At 41.2% G+C, this 16,487-nt stretch overlaps 1 protein-coding gene across 1 annotated transcript in view; it reads left to right on the forward strand.

Annotated features, from left to right (window-relative positions):
- WDR86 (WD repeat domain 86) overlaps positions 1-16,487 on the forward strand; it is a 94,256-nt gene that overhangs the window by 70,011 nt on the left and 7,758 nt on the right. The window contains exons 5-6 of the mRNA XM_089673119.1: positions 12,501-12,636; positions 16,352-16,455. Of these exons, the coding sequence (XP_089529245.1) occupies positions 12,501-12,636; positions 16,352-16,455 (240 nt within the window). The remainder of the gene's footprint in view (positions 1-12,500; positions 12,637-16,351; positions 16,456-16,487) is intronic.

The following is a 16,487-nucleotide window of genomic DNA, read 5'->3' on the forward strand; positions in this document are numbered from 1 at the left end:
TTATTTCGGTCTATCATGTCTTACTATGAAACATTACATAATCTAGCATATAGACATGAGGTTCCCAGCTCTGAAGTCACCCTGTTATGTTTTTGCCCAAAACTCAAAAATGTTTGCAAGAATCTACCTGGCACACCTTTCTGAATACCCCACTCTGCCATAATCCCACTCTTTCAGAATTTATTTCCACCCCGTACCTCCAACTTTGGTCTGTTAGGGGGGTTAAATATCAACACCAACTTTATGTAGGTAAGACGTGTAAGCGGTAGTAAACCGCTGGTAAAAAAAAAAATCCCCTGCAAGGTAATGTCATAATATGCTAGTATGCATCACAAACTAGCATATTATGAAGGACTTACCTTTAAATGAAGCCCTCCAGCGGCGTGATGTCATAGCTTCAGAGGCTTCCATCTTCACCTGGTCTTCCGTCAGGAATCGCAAGCTCCGGCCATCTGCCTGGCCAAGCCGTGATGACATAACTGCTGCGCATGCGTCCAGGAATCCCGGGCCACAGCACAGTACTTTGAAGGAACAGCACAGGTATGTTGTTCCTTCAGAGCGTGTGCGCCAACTCTACAAAAGACCAAATATCTCCTAAATGGTGCATGTGTAAGAGGTATTAATTTTGCCTACAGGTAAGCTTTAATATAAGATTACCTGTAGGTAAAAGTTAAAAAATAGATTACCACCACTTTAAAGGATAATTTCACCTTTTGACCAAAAATAATAAATGCACATTTTTCTACAGGTAAAAAAATGTACATTTATTGTTTTTGCTTGCAGGAGTCTGGAAAGCATTGCACCAGTGATTAGCAGATTGCTGTTGCCATGCAGGTCTCCTGCAGACCTGTCAGTATATCTGCTTGTCCGTACAGGATGTACAGGACAAGCAAATATACTGACAGGAAGATTCAAGGAACTACCACGGCGCTGTAGTTCATTGAGAACTACAAGCCAACAGCCGCTAAGGCAGTTGGGACTTATAGTAAATTCATTCACAGAACTCTGCAAATGAAAGACACAGCCGTGTCGGTGGAGCCAGTTGTGCTGTTTTTAAATAGTGACAGCTAGTATGGGGAACTTCTCCCCGTACTGCTGTCACAGGGAGGAAGGGGATAGGGCTGCGGTGGGAACATGTTACATGTTTCACCCTAAAAATGGGGGGAATGTGTAATAAGTTCCCCAAGGTGAACTTATGCTTTAAATCGTTTTCCCAACTACAAGCTGACTTTCAATTTCTGGATACCCACTTGTTTTTTTTACTACCAATTACAACATGCTGTTCAGAAACAATTTGGCTCTTTAACAAAATCCATCTGCATGTCCCCTTTAGAGAAACTTCTTCACTCCTCAGGTCCCAATTATCTAATTTCTGATTACTACCTAAAACTGTGTACGAAGGCCCATGCTAGAAATGCTCAAGATTAACTGAAATGGACTACACCAGATCTTCGTCTTGAGGAGCCAGATTGGTCTGAATTCGAGCAGTATTATTTCACCCAGGTCAGACTACATAGACTGGGCTTGAATTCCTCACCGGCCTGCTTTTATGGCTATGGAGCAACTGCGGATTTTCTTCATTGTATGTGGAATTGCCCCATTGTCTCTACCTCCTGGTCGGAGGTGAACACTTTCCTCTCCACTGCTCTGGGCTTGCCTCTTATTCTACACCCTAAGAATTGCCTTCTGAGCATCTTTGGAGATCTGCACCTTTCTAAATATAATAAATGGCCACTTGCGTATACTATATTTCTATGTAAAGAAGGTCATCCTTATGTTTTGGGAGGTTGCTCCTCCATTGTCGCTTGAGGCCTGGAAAGCCTTAGGTAATAATAACCTCCCATTGTATAGACTAACCCAGGGGTCTGCAACCTTTAAGACATAAAGAGCCACTTGGACCCGTTTCCGAGAGGGAAAAAAAGACTGGGAGCCGCTAAACCATTGCAACATTTAAAACAAATCCGACACTGCATATATTGCCAAAAGCGCTCTGGTCATGAAGGGGGTTTAAGGGCCCAGTAAGCAAAGGGTTAATCAGGGCCACAGTGTATCGTCATAATCACAATCATAGCCTTAGGTCAGTGGTGGGCAACCTTTTTTTTCAACTGAGCCAAATCTCGCCAAAATCACGATTGAAATTTATTTTGAGAGCCACATTTTTAAAACTGAAAATACATCCCCCATATAGTAATTCATCCCCCATAGTAATTCATCCCCCATATAGTAATTCATCCCCCATATAGTAATTCATTCCCCATATTGTGTCAATTCACTTACCTTTGCTCCGCGCGTTCCTCTCGCCGTGTTCCCGCGCCGTTCCGGTCTTCAGGGCGGACTGTGAGAGGAGAGGAGTTTGTCACGCTGCCCCGCCTACATCCTGACAGCCAATGTTTGCCACGCTCCGCGAGCCGGATTAAAAGGTCCGCCGGGCCGTAGTTTGCCCATTGCTGGGCTAGCTGCAGAGTCCTGACTTTTGGGGCGGCCGCCCGAGAGGAGGGAGGGGAGCGGGCGCCCGGCACACAGAAGACCCTATTGCCTGTCACCTGGTGGGCAGTGTGCTCCGGAGCCGCAGCCAAGGTGAAAAAGAGCCGCATGCGGCTCTGGAGCCGCGGGTTGCCGACACCCGGACTAACCTATGAGCTTCAAAAACTACCTAAACTCTTTGAAAATATATGGGGCCATTGGATAGGCAGTCCTCATACAGCTGCCTCTGCAGATCCAGAAACCTGATTATTTCCTGTCCCTCTCTGTATTACCCTTTGGTACTTTTGGCTGTTATTGATAGCACCAACTTTGTTATGCAGGATGCTCTGCTTACTGTACACGCAACTGTGTTATTGTTATTGTGGGGAATTTTCTTTCTCCACCTTTTTTTGTTTACCCCTTTCAGGGTAATTTTTCTTGCATGTAACCTTTTAATTTTTGTATGTGTTGTAAAACTTAATAAAAATATCTTATATCTAAAAGATAAAAGGTTCCTCCAGGGGTTGCTAGGGGTGCTTGTGCTGTAACTGATTGACTTCCTGTTTGATGGTGCCTGCATATCTCCAGCGCCAATATCACAAGGCCAGACAGCCAGCATAATGACACCAATAATCTTGTCATGTATTTAAGGGTGGCATTCTTACCACTACTGTAAGAGTTGCATTCTTCCTCCTGACTCCCAATGTAAGGAGCATTTTCTCATTTGACCCATGATGAATTGTATTTATAAGGGTTCTCTGAGAGCTCAAAGTTATTTAAAGGATTCCTCTTTGAGGAAAAGTTTGAGGAAGACTGTTTTAGATGTACGGTTAACAGCTCTGTACTCTCTAACATGCCTGGTTGGGCTGAGGATATAGATTCAGACACCTGTGTGTAAAAATACCCCCAAATACAGCAACACATATCCACCAGTAAATGACACAGACCTGTTTAAGTATCATTTAATTATATTGTAATTGGTGTGAAGAAGAAGAGGTTATACTGGGTTATATCAGGAAGGAAAAATATTATGTAGCGATTGACGATTTAACATTAGCAAACAGTAATATCGTAATGATTAACTGGGATTATTAACAATCTGCAAACAGTGAACAGTGAACAGTTTGCAGGAATATATATCTGCCTTTTTAAAATATTGGTACCATGTTTGCCTTTCTCCAGCCAGCTGGTACCTTTCAAGCTGTCCGTAAAAATTAAGGTCAGAATAAAGGTCTGGCTATAACCTGGCTAAGTTCTTTAACCAATTCAATACCGGGCAATTTTACACCTTCCTGCCCAGGCCATTTTTCAGGTCTCTCACACTTTGAATGACAATGGCACGGTCATACAACATTGTACCCAAACTAAAATTTTATCATTTTCTTCACACAACTAGAGCTTTCTTTTGGTGGTATTTAATCATCGCTGGGATTTTTATTTTTTGCTAAATTAACAAAAAAAGACTGAAATTTCTTTTAAAAAAACACGTTTTTCTTTGTTTCTGTTTACAAATAAATAATTGTTCTTCATAAATTTAGGCCGAGATGTATTCTGCTACATGTCTTTGGTGAAAATAACCCAAATTAGGATGTATTTTTTAGTTTGTAGGAAGGTTATAGAGTTCACAAACTATGGTATAGATCTGAATATTGATCAATCCTGAAGTACTGACAGCCAATCTAATTTCTTGAGGTCCCAGAATGTTAGAATAGTACAGATATCCCCCAAATGACCCCTTTTTGCAAATATACAGTCCGACGTATTTCATAAGAGGCATGGCGAGTTTTCTGAAGTTGTATTTATTTTCACAATTTTTTTTTTATATACTGTCACCAGTGCAGTACAGCATCATCATATAACTGGCATGGCGGTGATCAGGGACACTGACTGGTGACAGTGTGAAAAAAAAAATATATATATTTTTTAATTTTTTTTAGTATTTGAAATTTTTTATTACATTTTTTAAAGATTTTTTTTCATATTTCACTATGTCCAAAGTAGTACAATGTTACCATGGTAACATTGTACTACTTTGGGGAAGAGATCAGTATTTGTTTTTTTTTTTGTTTTTTTTTACACAATTTGCTTATAGCAAAGAATTACTTTGCTATAAGCAAGCATTTACCTGAATTACATTGATTCATTCAGGGTTTTTTTTTTTTTGTGCTTAGCTGTGATTTGGCCACAGCTAATCAGATGACATGTGCATATGATTAGCTGTGACCATTCACAGCTAGACACTAGTATACAATGGATGGCATGAATGAAGCCATCCATTGTATACAACTGTCATGTGACCTGCTGTGATTGGTCACAGCAGATCACATGGTACCGGCAACGGGGGCCGGTACTCAGATCTGTCATCGGCCGTGTCCGAGGTACACAGGTGACAGATCGCGCCGCTGCACGGCTCTGCAAGCGCGCGAACTGCGCATGTGCGGGAGGAGGCCATATTGCGGCCTCCTGGAAAGCTAGTACATTTTTCCGGACGCCATTCGGCCATAGGCCAGGCGTCAAATGGTTAAGGACAGTCTGTTGTAGTCCATACAGTCCAGGTGATTTATTTGTGTTAAGTTTTTCAAGTCTACTGTATTACAGACTCTGGCTTCTGTTAGCCACAAGGGTACATTCTGTGACATATTACTAACAATACAGTCATGGTTGTTATACCCCTCCTTTTCCTCTGTAAAAACTGAGGAGAGGAATGCATTAAGTACATTTGCCTTCCCCTTGTCGTTTGTAACCAGCTTCCCCTGTTCATCTTTTATGGAGCCAATATGCTCTGACCTCACTTTCTTACACTTAGTATATTTAAAAAACTTCTTGGGATTTTTTTACTCTTCTATGTGTCTCTCGTGGCCTCTCTTTAGCAACTCTTAGACTTCTCATTGCATTGCTTGTAATGTTGGAAATGCCGACACTGACCCCTCGCCCTTATATTTATTAAAGGTCTTTTTTTTGTTTTATAAACCTTGTTACATTGGAGTTTAGCCATGCAGGTTTAACCTTAGCTCTTTTATACTTGTTGCCCATTGAAATGCACTTGATGATACCTTTATTTAATATGTTCATTTTTCCTCAGTGTTTAATGTTTCTAGGATTCAATCCCATTTAAAGGCTAGTAATATTGAGTGCAGTTTAGAGAAGTTGGCTCTCCTGAAATTCGTTTTTTGTACTACCCTAGTGCCTCCTTTTACTATGGTTTACTTTGAATGTAATTACCATGTGATCATTGCTACTCAAACTGTCCCGTATTTCAACCTCTGCAACCAGCTGTGTTATTTGTAAAAGTGTTGTAACTGTTATTTGTAATAGGTAGATCTAGCAATGCATTATTTCTAGTCAGGGCATCCACCAATTGACATATAAAATTGTCCTGCAAGACATTTAAGAAATGGCGAGCCTTAAATGAGCGAGCAGTGACTTCTGCCCAGTCAGTATCTGGGTAGTTTAGCTTTGTATGAGCGCATATTAGCTTAAACTTAGATATTCTGCAATTGTGTTCTGCCAGCCTATCTTCCTTTGGATTCGTATACTGGTTATACCGGTACTACACTAATGCTTACAGTGTCACCCTCAGACCTTTGCTCGTTGGTGGCTTTCGTGTCCTCTGCTCCCTTCCCCCCAAGTACCTAGTTTAAAAGTCCCTCTAACTTTTTGGCTATTTTGTACCTCCAACAGAGCTGCAGTGTCCCCATTTAGGTTCAGTACGTCTCTGCTATAGAGCCGGTAACCAACTGAAAAGTCAGCTCGGTTCTCCAGGAATCCAAAACCCACATTACTGCACCAGTTCCTCAGCCACTTGTTAAGTTCTCTAATTTCCTGCTGCCTCTCTGGTGTGGCTTGAGGTACAGGTAGTATTTCTGAGAAACCACCCTGGAGGTCCTTCTCTTCAATAAAACTTTTAAGTCCCTGATATATTTTTTTCTTCAGCAAGAGTTCACTTCAGCAGATTGCATTAATCTACTGTGAGGAAAGAAAAAAGTGAAAAGAAAACTTTCTGTCACAGTTGCTGTGTTTGCCCAAGTCACTTTAGGCTCCGCTCATACTTGAGCGAAGCTGCAGCATCATGTTTATTTGCACTTTTTTGTGGCATGCTTTTGAAGCGGCACCATTCATTGTGAATTGGCCTCCCTCTGCTCCACAAACCCAACAAAGAAGCTCATTGTGGCACTGAGCCAGGCTTGTTTGACATTGGGTGTTTTGCTGTCATTTTTGTGCATTTAGTCACATGAAAATCACGGCACCGCATTTGGGGTGCCATTAATAAATAATGGCACTACAATCATGCAATTCTGCAACTGCAAAGAAAACATATTTTTTTCTTGTCTCCAAACTAATGCACCTTTTCTCTTCCTCCTTTAAACCTGCACTGCCATCTTCTCTCATTTTGTTGTCAATGGTGTTTGCCTTCTTCTTCTTTCTTCTCTGCCTACCCACAGATGATGTTTGCTTATCATCTCAAAGATAACGCCATATGGCACATGAGATGAGACACATGACATCATGCACCTCCTCTCACGTATGCAACATATAAAATTTAGCATTTGTGCCATACCACTCTCCTCTTATCTCTTTGTAAAAAGCCTTTACCCCCTGAAGAGCTTGCAAGATATCAGGGGAAAGGCTATCTTTTTTTCAATACATTAGTGTATTGTGGTATGGTGTATGCGTGAAGTGAGGCATGTGCAGTCCTGTGCCTCATCTCATTCATGCACCATATGATGTTATACTCATCTTGGATGTAATTTTTTTCCCTAGGGCTTACAGTTTAGGAAAAAGATCTCAGTGGAAGGCACCAGGTACATAGTATTCCCAGAGAACATATGTGAAGCTGGGGCTACGTCACCAATGCCTAAGAAGAAGTGGGATTATGTTAAGCAGAACTAAGGTCCAAAATACTTTCTCTGCTTCAGTAGTCTGATGCCCAGGAGGAAATTTTGTGCACGTTGACAAGAAACTATAATGAGAATGCATCCTAAGGCAGGCCTTACACACAACACATACACATACTAGTTGGCCTATTGGGCAACCAGCTTTATGATGGAATGTAAGGCAACCATACATGAGTCAGGTTGTTTTCATTCAAGTGAGTTGAATGAAAATAATCTGACTTGATTCCCCCATTCACACACTCGATGTGGATGGGAATCCTCTCTACAGAGCTATTGTATTCCAACAGCGGGGAGACATCCCTGAACAGCCTGCAGCGCTGAGCGAGCGGTATGAATTCGACAGGGTGGTTGTAGAGAAGTCGAACAATAAACCAACTTCTGTACAACCTCCCTGCCCATACATGGTTGTAATTTGGCTGGTCCTTGCTGCACTGGATAAATTACAATCCATGTATGGTCAGCTTAAGCAGTATTACCTAGGCATTGTGTATCTAGAGCTATAGTCCCTTATATATCAAATAGTGGGTGTTTATGGAGTTGAATATATTGTTGGTGCTTTATAAATATCAGACACTAATTTCACTAGCAGTAACAAAGTGTCTTGGTTCTAACAATTCTACTGGTTTTTAAATTATTTATAAATGTATCCAGTGCTATGGGAGGTTTTTGAATAAATAAAAGATAACTGTTCCATTTCTCACAGAATTCATGTTATTACTTGCAATAAGTTCTTTTTATTTTGTATGTAATTTTTTTTAGTGCCAGGGCTGGGCTCTCAGATTGACCTCACATGGTTTGTCATAGAGACTATGGCTTTTTAGAGACCTGCTTCTATTGCTTGCTGAGATCTTTATGCCTACCAGCATAAAGATACACACACTACATTTCCAAAAGTATTGGGCCAAATCATTGGATTCAGCTGTTTCAATCACCTCCATGGCACCACAGGTGTATAACATCAAGCATCTAGACATGCAGACTGCTTCTACAAACATTTGTGAAAGAATGGATCGCTCTCAGGAGCTCAGTAAATTCAATCTTGGTGCCGTGATAGGTTGCCACATGTGCTGTAAGTCCATCCGTTAAATTTCCTTGTCACTAAATGTTCCACGCTCAACTGTTAGTGGTGTTATAACAAAGTGAAAGTAAATGGGAACAACTCAGACACGAAATGGTAGGCCACGTAAAATGACAGAGCTGGGTCAGCACATGCTGAAGCACACAGTGCACAGAAATCGCCAGCTGTGTGCAGAGTCAATAGCTAAAGACCTCCAAACTTTGTGTGTCCTTCAGATTAGCACAACAGTGTGTAGAGAGCTTCATGGAATGGGTTTCCATGGCCGAGCAGCTGCATCCAAGCCTTACATCACCAAGTGCAATGCAAAGCGTTGGATGAAGTGGTGTAAATCATGCCGACACTGGACTCTAGAGCAGTGGAGATGTGTTCTCTGGAGTGACCAATCATGCTTCTCTGTCTGGCAATCCAAAGGATGTGTCTGGGTTTGGTGGTTGCCAGGAGAACGATACTTGCCTGAGTGCATTGTGGCAAGTGTAAAGTTTGGTGGAGGGAGAATTATGGTGTGGGGTTGTTTTCATTCCCATAGACACACTCCTAAACCTTGTGGACAGCCTTCGCAGAAGAGGTGAGGCTGTTATAGCTACAAAGGGTGGGCCAACTCAATACTGAACCATACGGACTAAGACTGAGATGCCTATAAAGTTCATGTGTGTGCAAAGGCAGGTGTCCCAATACTTTTGGCAATATAGTGTATCTACTAGTTACTTGTCTGTGCACTCTTATAGATCACTGATCATTCCGAGGATAGTAGTAACCTGTGTCAGATCTAAGCATGGAACTGTACAACCCTACAAACAACCACCCTGATTCCACCCCACCATAACCGTCTGATCAATCATAGTAAAGAAAACCATGAAACTGAAGTGTGGAGAAATATGGCTGTGGCCCCTTCTTTGGGTTTTAAAACAAATATGATAACCTTTAACCTTTGCTGTACCATACCTTTAACATTAAACTCACAGACCAATACTACCATTAAAGCTTTGACTAAACTACCTGCTCAGCCTTTCAGGATTCGAGCACCAAGTACCATACCAACCAACAGGTACCTCCATAAACAGCATCTGCCCACATCTGTGGGGGGACATTACCCCAATACAGTTAGAGCCGCGACAAAGGGAGGGAGGGAAGATGACAGCTTGATTGAAGATTCAGATTGTTATACCAGACCACAGATGTTAGTACATATAAAGGAACACACTTCGTCCTCATTGGTTGCTTGATTGACTTTCAAATTTCAGTTCTAAGCATTTTGTTTTTAACTGTCCAGGATCAAAGTAATAATTATCTTCTGGCAATAGCTGTCTTCTTTCCTTCTAATCAGTGACCAGGATGTGAGATGTCCCAGGACCTGAAAAGAAACAGAGAAAGCCAGCAGAAAGATTCTGTCCCTTTTGTTGTGCTATTTCAATTAAAGCTGTGAACCATGGAAGACCATACAGGAAGGAAAGGAGTGTAGGGGGTGACAAATCCCATGGGGACACTTGATTATCCCCGTGTCCCTAGCAATAACTCCATACCTGTAGATAATATGAAGGCTGCCACATCTGACCTTTGTTCTTGAAAATGCTACTTACCTGGATATTATACTAATCTTATGGCTTTAGTGAGTCTTTAGTCACTGACCTGTAAAAAGTATGCAGATGAGGAGTTCTGACTTCACTTTGACTTTCTAATCTCCTGTTGCTTGTTTCAGGTGAGTAACTTACAAAGTAGTGAAGCCATACCTCCCAACTTTCTGAAATTATAACTATGGACTAGCATACACTATGTAGGCAAAGAACACATCCATACCACGGCCTTGGTTACACGGACCACAAAGATCTATTATGTAGAAAAAGCTAGGCTAAACAACACAAATGCTTTTTTTTAATTGGCTTTTCAAAAAAAAACAACAACAAATGCAGTAATGTAGAGGTTTGATAAAAGGTTTAGTGCAGTGTAACACTTTTGGTAAAATAGTACATTTCGTATAGAGATGAACACATCAGGCCAAAGAGGGACAACTAAGGATTCATAAGGCACAGAGGGATTTAGCCTCAAAAGAGGGACAGTCCCTCCAAATGAAGGACAGTTGCAAGCTATGGTGAAGCCAGAGACAGCCTAGCATAGACTATTTTAAGAATGGGGTCATCAGTGCAGGAGGACTCAGTACAGGTACCGAAGTATGATGGAGCCAAGCAGGCTTTGTAGGGGTGATGTCTGCACTTGCGACAAACAGAGAGCAGGCATACTACAAATACACAACCAGATCACAGTGAAGACTGTGGAATGGTAACAGGTTCACAGTTAGAGATGACAATTTCTGTGAAACATCTGCTCATCTGTGGTCAATCTGAAGTCCTCTTTAGCAAGAGAAAATATGTGCCTATTCACAAAAAGCTGCCATAGTCATTAAAGGTGAACTCTAAACCAATATAAAAGCCACACATTAAAGCACAACTTCAGTCTGCCTCTCAGGTGGCTCTGCCCCCTTGGGTGCCACCATTATTGCGCATGCACAAATGTGCCCACGGGCTCCATCTGGCCTTAAGGTCAGATTTACCTCAAGCGTGCAAAGACAGGAAAGGTTTCAGACTTCCTTGGCAGCAGTCTTTGTGTGTGCATCGGAAATCCTGTTGTGTGCAGAAGGCCATGGAAACCGTCGCATGCTCAGATGTGTCTCAGAGCTCTCCTGAAGACCCAAGTCCTGCTGCACATCTATGCAGGGGGTGGGGAGAGATTCTCGTCTAGACACATGAAATGTGGAAGTGCTGCAGCACAAATAAATAACTTTGTAAAATAAATAAATAAAATAAAGATCCATTTGTAAGACAGAGAAGGGGGAGGAGGCAGGGCAGCACAGGATGACCTTTTGAATGAAGATCTGCTTTAATGCAGCTCTGTAATCATTAATACATTGTTAAAAGTATTTTTAAATAGAATCAGTATAAGTCCCTGAATTTGACTTGGTATCAGCAGCTTTTAGTCCTTGTACAGCAGGGCTGTAGTGTGAGATGAAGAAGCAGCACAATCAGTTCATGTGATTACAATATGCATACTGTAGGAAGGGAAAGCAGAGTGATATAGAGATGAGCTCATCACTGTTCTGCTGCACCTTTCATCATACAGTCACTGCTGGGGGTCCAGTATGACCCGAGCTCAGAAGAAGTGGGTTGAATGATGATGGCCATCAGATTAAGGACATCTAGTGGTGGAAAAAAAATAATGTGGGCGAAATCTCTAGATCATGGGTACTTTACCTTTTTTTTTTTTTTTTTAGTCACTGACCCCTTAAGAATCTGATGAACTATGGACCCCCTTCCCCGAACTATTCACATAAACACAACTTTGATGCAATTAATGTATATACTTTATTCTACTGAAATTTGATTGCCTCATACATATATGATATATACAAAGTTTGAATAATAAAACAATCTTAAGAACAAACTCACTCCTTTTTATGTAAAGAGTAATGACCACTCCACTCTTTACAAAAATGAAATACAATCATCAAATTGAATTCTGGTCAAATCTATTACTATTACTACTAGAAAATGAGAATTCCCATTTGCTATTATGGAGGGGCACAAGCTGGCGGTTGTGCAGAAAACAATGATATAAATTTAAATAGTAATCATGGGCCACCAATGAGTCAAGAGATACTCTAAATACACTATAAGCAGTGGCGGGTGTGCTTTTTTTAATTTCTATCAACGGGAAACCATTGATTGAGACAAGGGGGGGGGGCTGTATTGTGAATGTAAATGTTATATTTTATTTGATCCTCACCCCCTGAAACCCATCCGTGGACCTCAGGTTGAGAACAACTGATCTAGAGGAAAGCTCTCTATAGCAGAAAAGACTGGTTATGTTATTGTATGTTGATGGGCTAGTCATATTTATCTTGTTATTTTTGGCTTGAGTTCTGCTTTACATGAAATGAATAATTCTATATCTTCCATGACGTTTCCAGTCTTACAAAGCTTACATTTATAGATCTCTGCTGAAATAAAGTACTTGTGACTGCCTGTTGTGTCCACACAGGTTCCTCACGCGGGGTGTTTTCTTTTTATTTGCAGATGGTGGGAAGACACTTGTATTCTGGAAGCGTGGACCGCACAGCGAAATGCTGGTTGCCTGACACTGGTGAATGTGTCCGGACATACAAGTCACACAAACACAGCGTTAGCACTTTGAAATACCATTCTGGAATATGTAAGTCACAGCCATGCCCAGAGTCAGACTAGCTGCATTGTAGCCCCGTACACATATAAGAAATAATAAACAAAAAAAGTGTAACGCTATACCTTTAAATACACAATTTTGAAATTAAAAATCACAGTCTTTACATTATAAATCTTCAAAGGCACTGAATGCTTTACTTATATCATGCAATTACAATGAAATTGTACAAAACAGTGCAAAAGGGACAAGTTTAAAAAAATGTCTAAATATAATTCTATACGTCCAAAAATGGTGAAAACAATAGTAACACCAAATGTTATGTGCAATGCAGCCGGTGACACTCTTCTCCACCAACATGAACCATAGGCCTGTTACCATACAATTAAACCCTTAATAGGCGGTCAGAAGTGCTTCCCGAGCCTAATGGGACAAGGTGTATGGTAATAAGCCCCTCCGGCATACTCCACTGCTCAGATAAACTCCACAGCATCCATATTATACAGTGACCATATTGAAAGAAAAGAACCCCACAAAGTGTAATACTTTAATAAACTCTTCAGATTTATTTGTATAAAATGATACTCACAAACAAAGAACTATATAGGGCATAAACATGAGAAACAGCCGCACCGCTCGGCATGCATGCGTGGTGTCGTCAGATCATATGCTTGAAATTACATGTGCTATATGAAAGTCTGATAAAGGGTCAGACGACCCAAACTTTAGATTTCAGGTGGAGGTGGACCTTGGTGGATCCCTTGCTGCTTATGAAATCTTGAGGACTCTACAGGGGAGATCTTGTTGCCATGGTTCCTGGCTCTGTTACTGCAAACCTTTGGGCAACTCATTGATAATGTGCCATTTACTGTGTAATACCGGGAATTAAAGAACCAACATACAGTGGGGGTGTCAATGGTAATAGCTGCAGCAGATGTAACCAATACAAACCCAGAGAGATATAAGGGACTGTCAGGTGATTTGAGTGTCCAGCATCTACCAAAAACTCAAACATCATTTTGGATAGAATCACTGTATGACCTTCCACAGTTATTTTAATATGGTCACTGGATGCAGTGGCCCTCATAACTACAAACATTTAAAGATGTGTATGTAGACTAATTGTTTGGGAAGTCGTTGTGAGTGCAGAACTGTGATATGTACTCCGCTGTTTATATCTGTGTGACGGAAGGTTGCTAAGTCACTGTGTGCATGAATGATCAAATGACATTGCAGTTAATTAAGATGATAAAGGCTTCTCCTATACAAAGGCCATTGGGCTGCTTTTGCTTTAGCAACCAACTTATTATAGTGATACAAAATGTAAAACTGCTAATAAAAGATGTTCAAAAATGAACACAAGAAATATTTCTAATCATACAGTAATGATTGGTTCTCCATTTCTTGTTTTTAAAGCAGATTAGAAAATGAAATAGTTGTTATGGGCAACACAGGTGATCACCCGCTGGGAACATAATGGGCTCATCAATGAATCAACAATGAAAAACAATGCTCACTTGATGACCCTGATGATGTACTTACCCCTTCCCATTTTCACCACACCAGTCTCCACATCAAGACTGCCAACTTACTATGGGGACTGAAACATCAGATTCCATTTAGGGATGAGCTCAGGTGTGTTTGGATCCTAGTCTGAACCCACCTGAGAAAGCCCTCCAAGAAGCTGTGACTGTACTCAGCCAATCATCAAGCAACAATGCATTCCCTTTCTCCCAGTCGCACATATGCACTCCCATTGTACATCCATATTGGGAGCTATTAAGTTACAGGATGCAGTGGCCCTCATAACTACATACTTTAAAGGTTTGTAAGTAGACTAATTGTGAGCTCCTAAGCCTCTACTTTTCCCCCTGACTACCATTTGTTTAGAACAAGCAGTGCACGTTAGTTGCGGTCATGTGCACTGCTCCATGTACAATACATATCCCATGGTCAATATTCCTTGGCCCATCTTGAGAGCAAGCACAAGAAGGTGGATACATTCCTATGATTGGCCTGGTACAGGTGACAGCTTCTTGGTGGGCTCGCTCAGGTGGGTTCAGACTATGTTCCAAACACTCCTGAGCTCAATACTAGTACTACTAGCTTTACATAAACCCAAACACTAAAATCCCATATAAGCTTTAACATGGTAATATTATTTCCAACAGCATTTTAAATATTTTTAAATTTGCAATTTTGATTTAAATAACACCAGGTGAACCTTGTGACCCATGAAAAATGCTTAGTGGCCTCCGCTCAAACTAACAAGGTCCGATGAATTGGATACTGCTGACCAGTGAGAGTGCAGGCCAGGTAGAGAATTGTTAGCAGGTGAAAGCAGCCTTAGCTCGATCATCTGAGCCATGCTCCCAACATGTTCTGCCCTGCCCATGGGCCTTAATCATGAAGCTGAAACATGTTGGAGGCTTGGCTTGGATGAATCAAGCTGAGGCTGCTTTCACCTGCTAACCACTCGGTGCCAACCAAGGTGTGCAGTGACCGGGCTATCTCTTCCTACACCTACCAGATGAACCTTGTTATGTTTTTGTTTAGAGACTTCCTGGTCCAAGGTGACAACATTGTTCTGTCCTCACTACACATTTCTCTGTGTGTAACTCAGGTTGAGTTACAGCTAAACCCTCCTATTTTGCAATAAGCCATACTGAATGTAATTTTGAAGCTTTATTAAGGTTGGGGTGGAACTATGGGAAATAACTAGGCTGCAGATGGCAATAAGTCCATTCTCACCAGCGATTCTGCCAGTGGGGATGTAAGTTTAGTCCACAACATGCTGCAGGTTTGATGGCTGATTTTCTCAACCTTAGTTCCTAAGATTGAGTCTTTTTCTGCCCCTTGTAATATCTTCTGTGAGCTCCTAAACCTCTACTCCCCCCCCCCCCCCGACTTTCATTTGGAATGAGCAGTGCATTTTAGTTGCAGTCATGTACTCTGGCCCATGCACACTATATATCCCATACTCCTTAGTCCATCTTGGGAGCAGGCAAGAAAGGGTGGCAACGTTCCTATATACACTCACTGGCCACTTTATTAGGTACACCTGTTTAATTGCTTGGTAACACAAATTATTAATCAGCTAATTACATGACAGCAACTCAATGCATTTAGGCATCGAGACGTAGTGAAGGCATCTTGCTGAAGTTCAAACTGAGCATCAGAATGGGGAAGAAATGGGATTTACGTGACTTTGAGCGTGGCATGGTTGTTGGTACCAGACTGGCTCGTCTGAGTATTTCAAAAACTGCTGACCTACTGGGATTTTCATGCACAACCATCTCTAGGATTTACATAGAATGGTCTGAAAAAGAGAAAATATCCAGTGAGTGGCAGTTGTATGGATAAAAATGCCTTGTTGGTGTCAGAGGTCAGAGGAGAATGGTCAGACTGGTTTGAGATGATAGAAAGGCAACAGTAACTCATGTCAATATGGACTAAAATCTCTGAGGAATGTTTCCAACACCTTGCTGAATCTATTCCACAAAGAAGTATGGCAGTTCCGAAGGCAAAAGGGGGTCCAACCCAGTTTTAGTAAGGTGTACCTAATAAAGTGGCCGGTGAGTGTACATTGGGTTAGAAGGTACTTTTTAAAATTAATACATACTGTACTTGAAAAAATGTTTTGTTATTTAACCAGAGTTTAGTGTCCCTCTAAGTTTGCATTTCATTTGCTACTGTTGTGTTTTGTTCAGAAATGTGATAGATGATCTTTACTTTATTCTCTTTCTAGTATTTACAGGAAGCGGTGATACTTGTGCGAGGGCATTTAATACAAAGACAGGAGCTTTGCAACAAGTCTTCCCAGGACACACTTTCATCATTAACTGCATTCAGGTGTGTGAGGATCCCTATGTGTATACAATGAT

The sequence above is a fragment of the Staurois parvus genome, unplaced genomic scaffold (genome assembly GCF_062004578.1).
Source record: "Staurois parvus isolate SC_StPar_1 unplaced genomic scaffold, SC_StPar_1.0 ptg000136l, whole genome shotgun sequence".
Lineage (NCBI taxonomy): Eukaryota > Metazoa > Chordata > Amphibia > Anura > Ranidae > Staurois > Staurois parvus.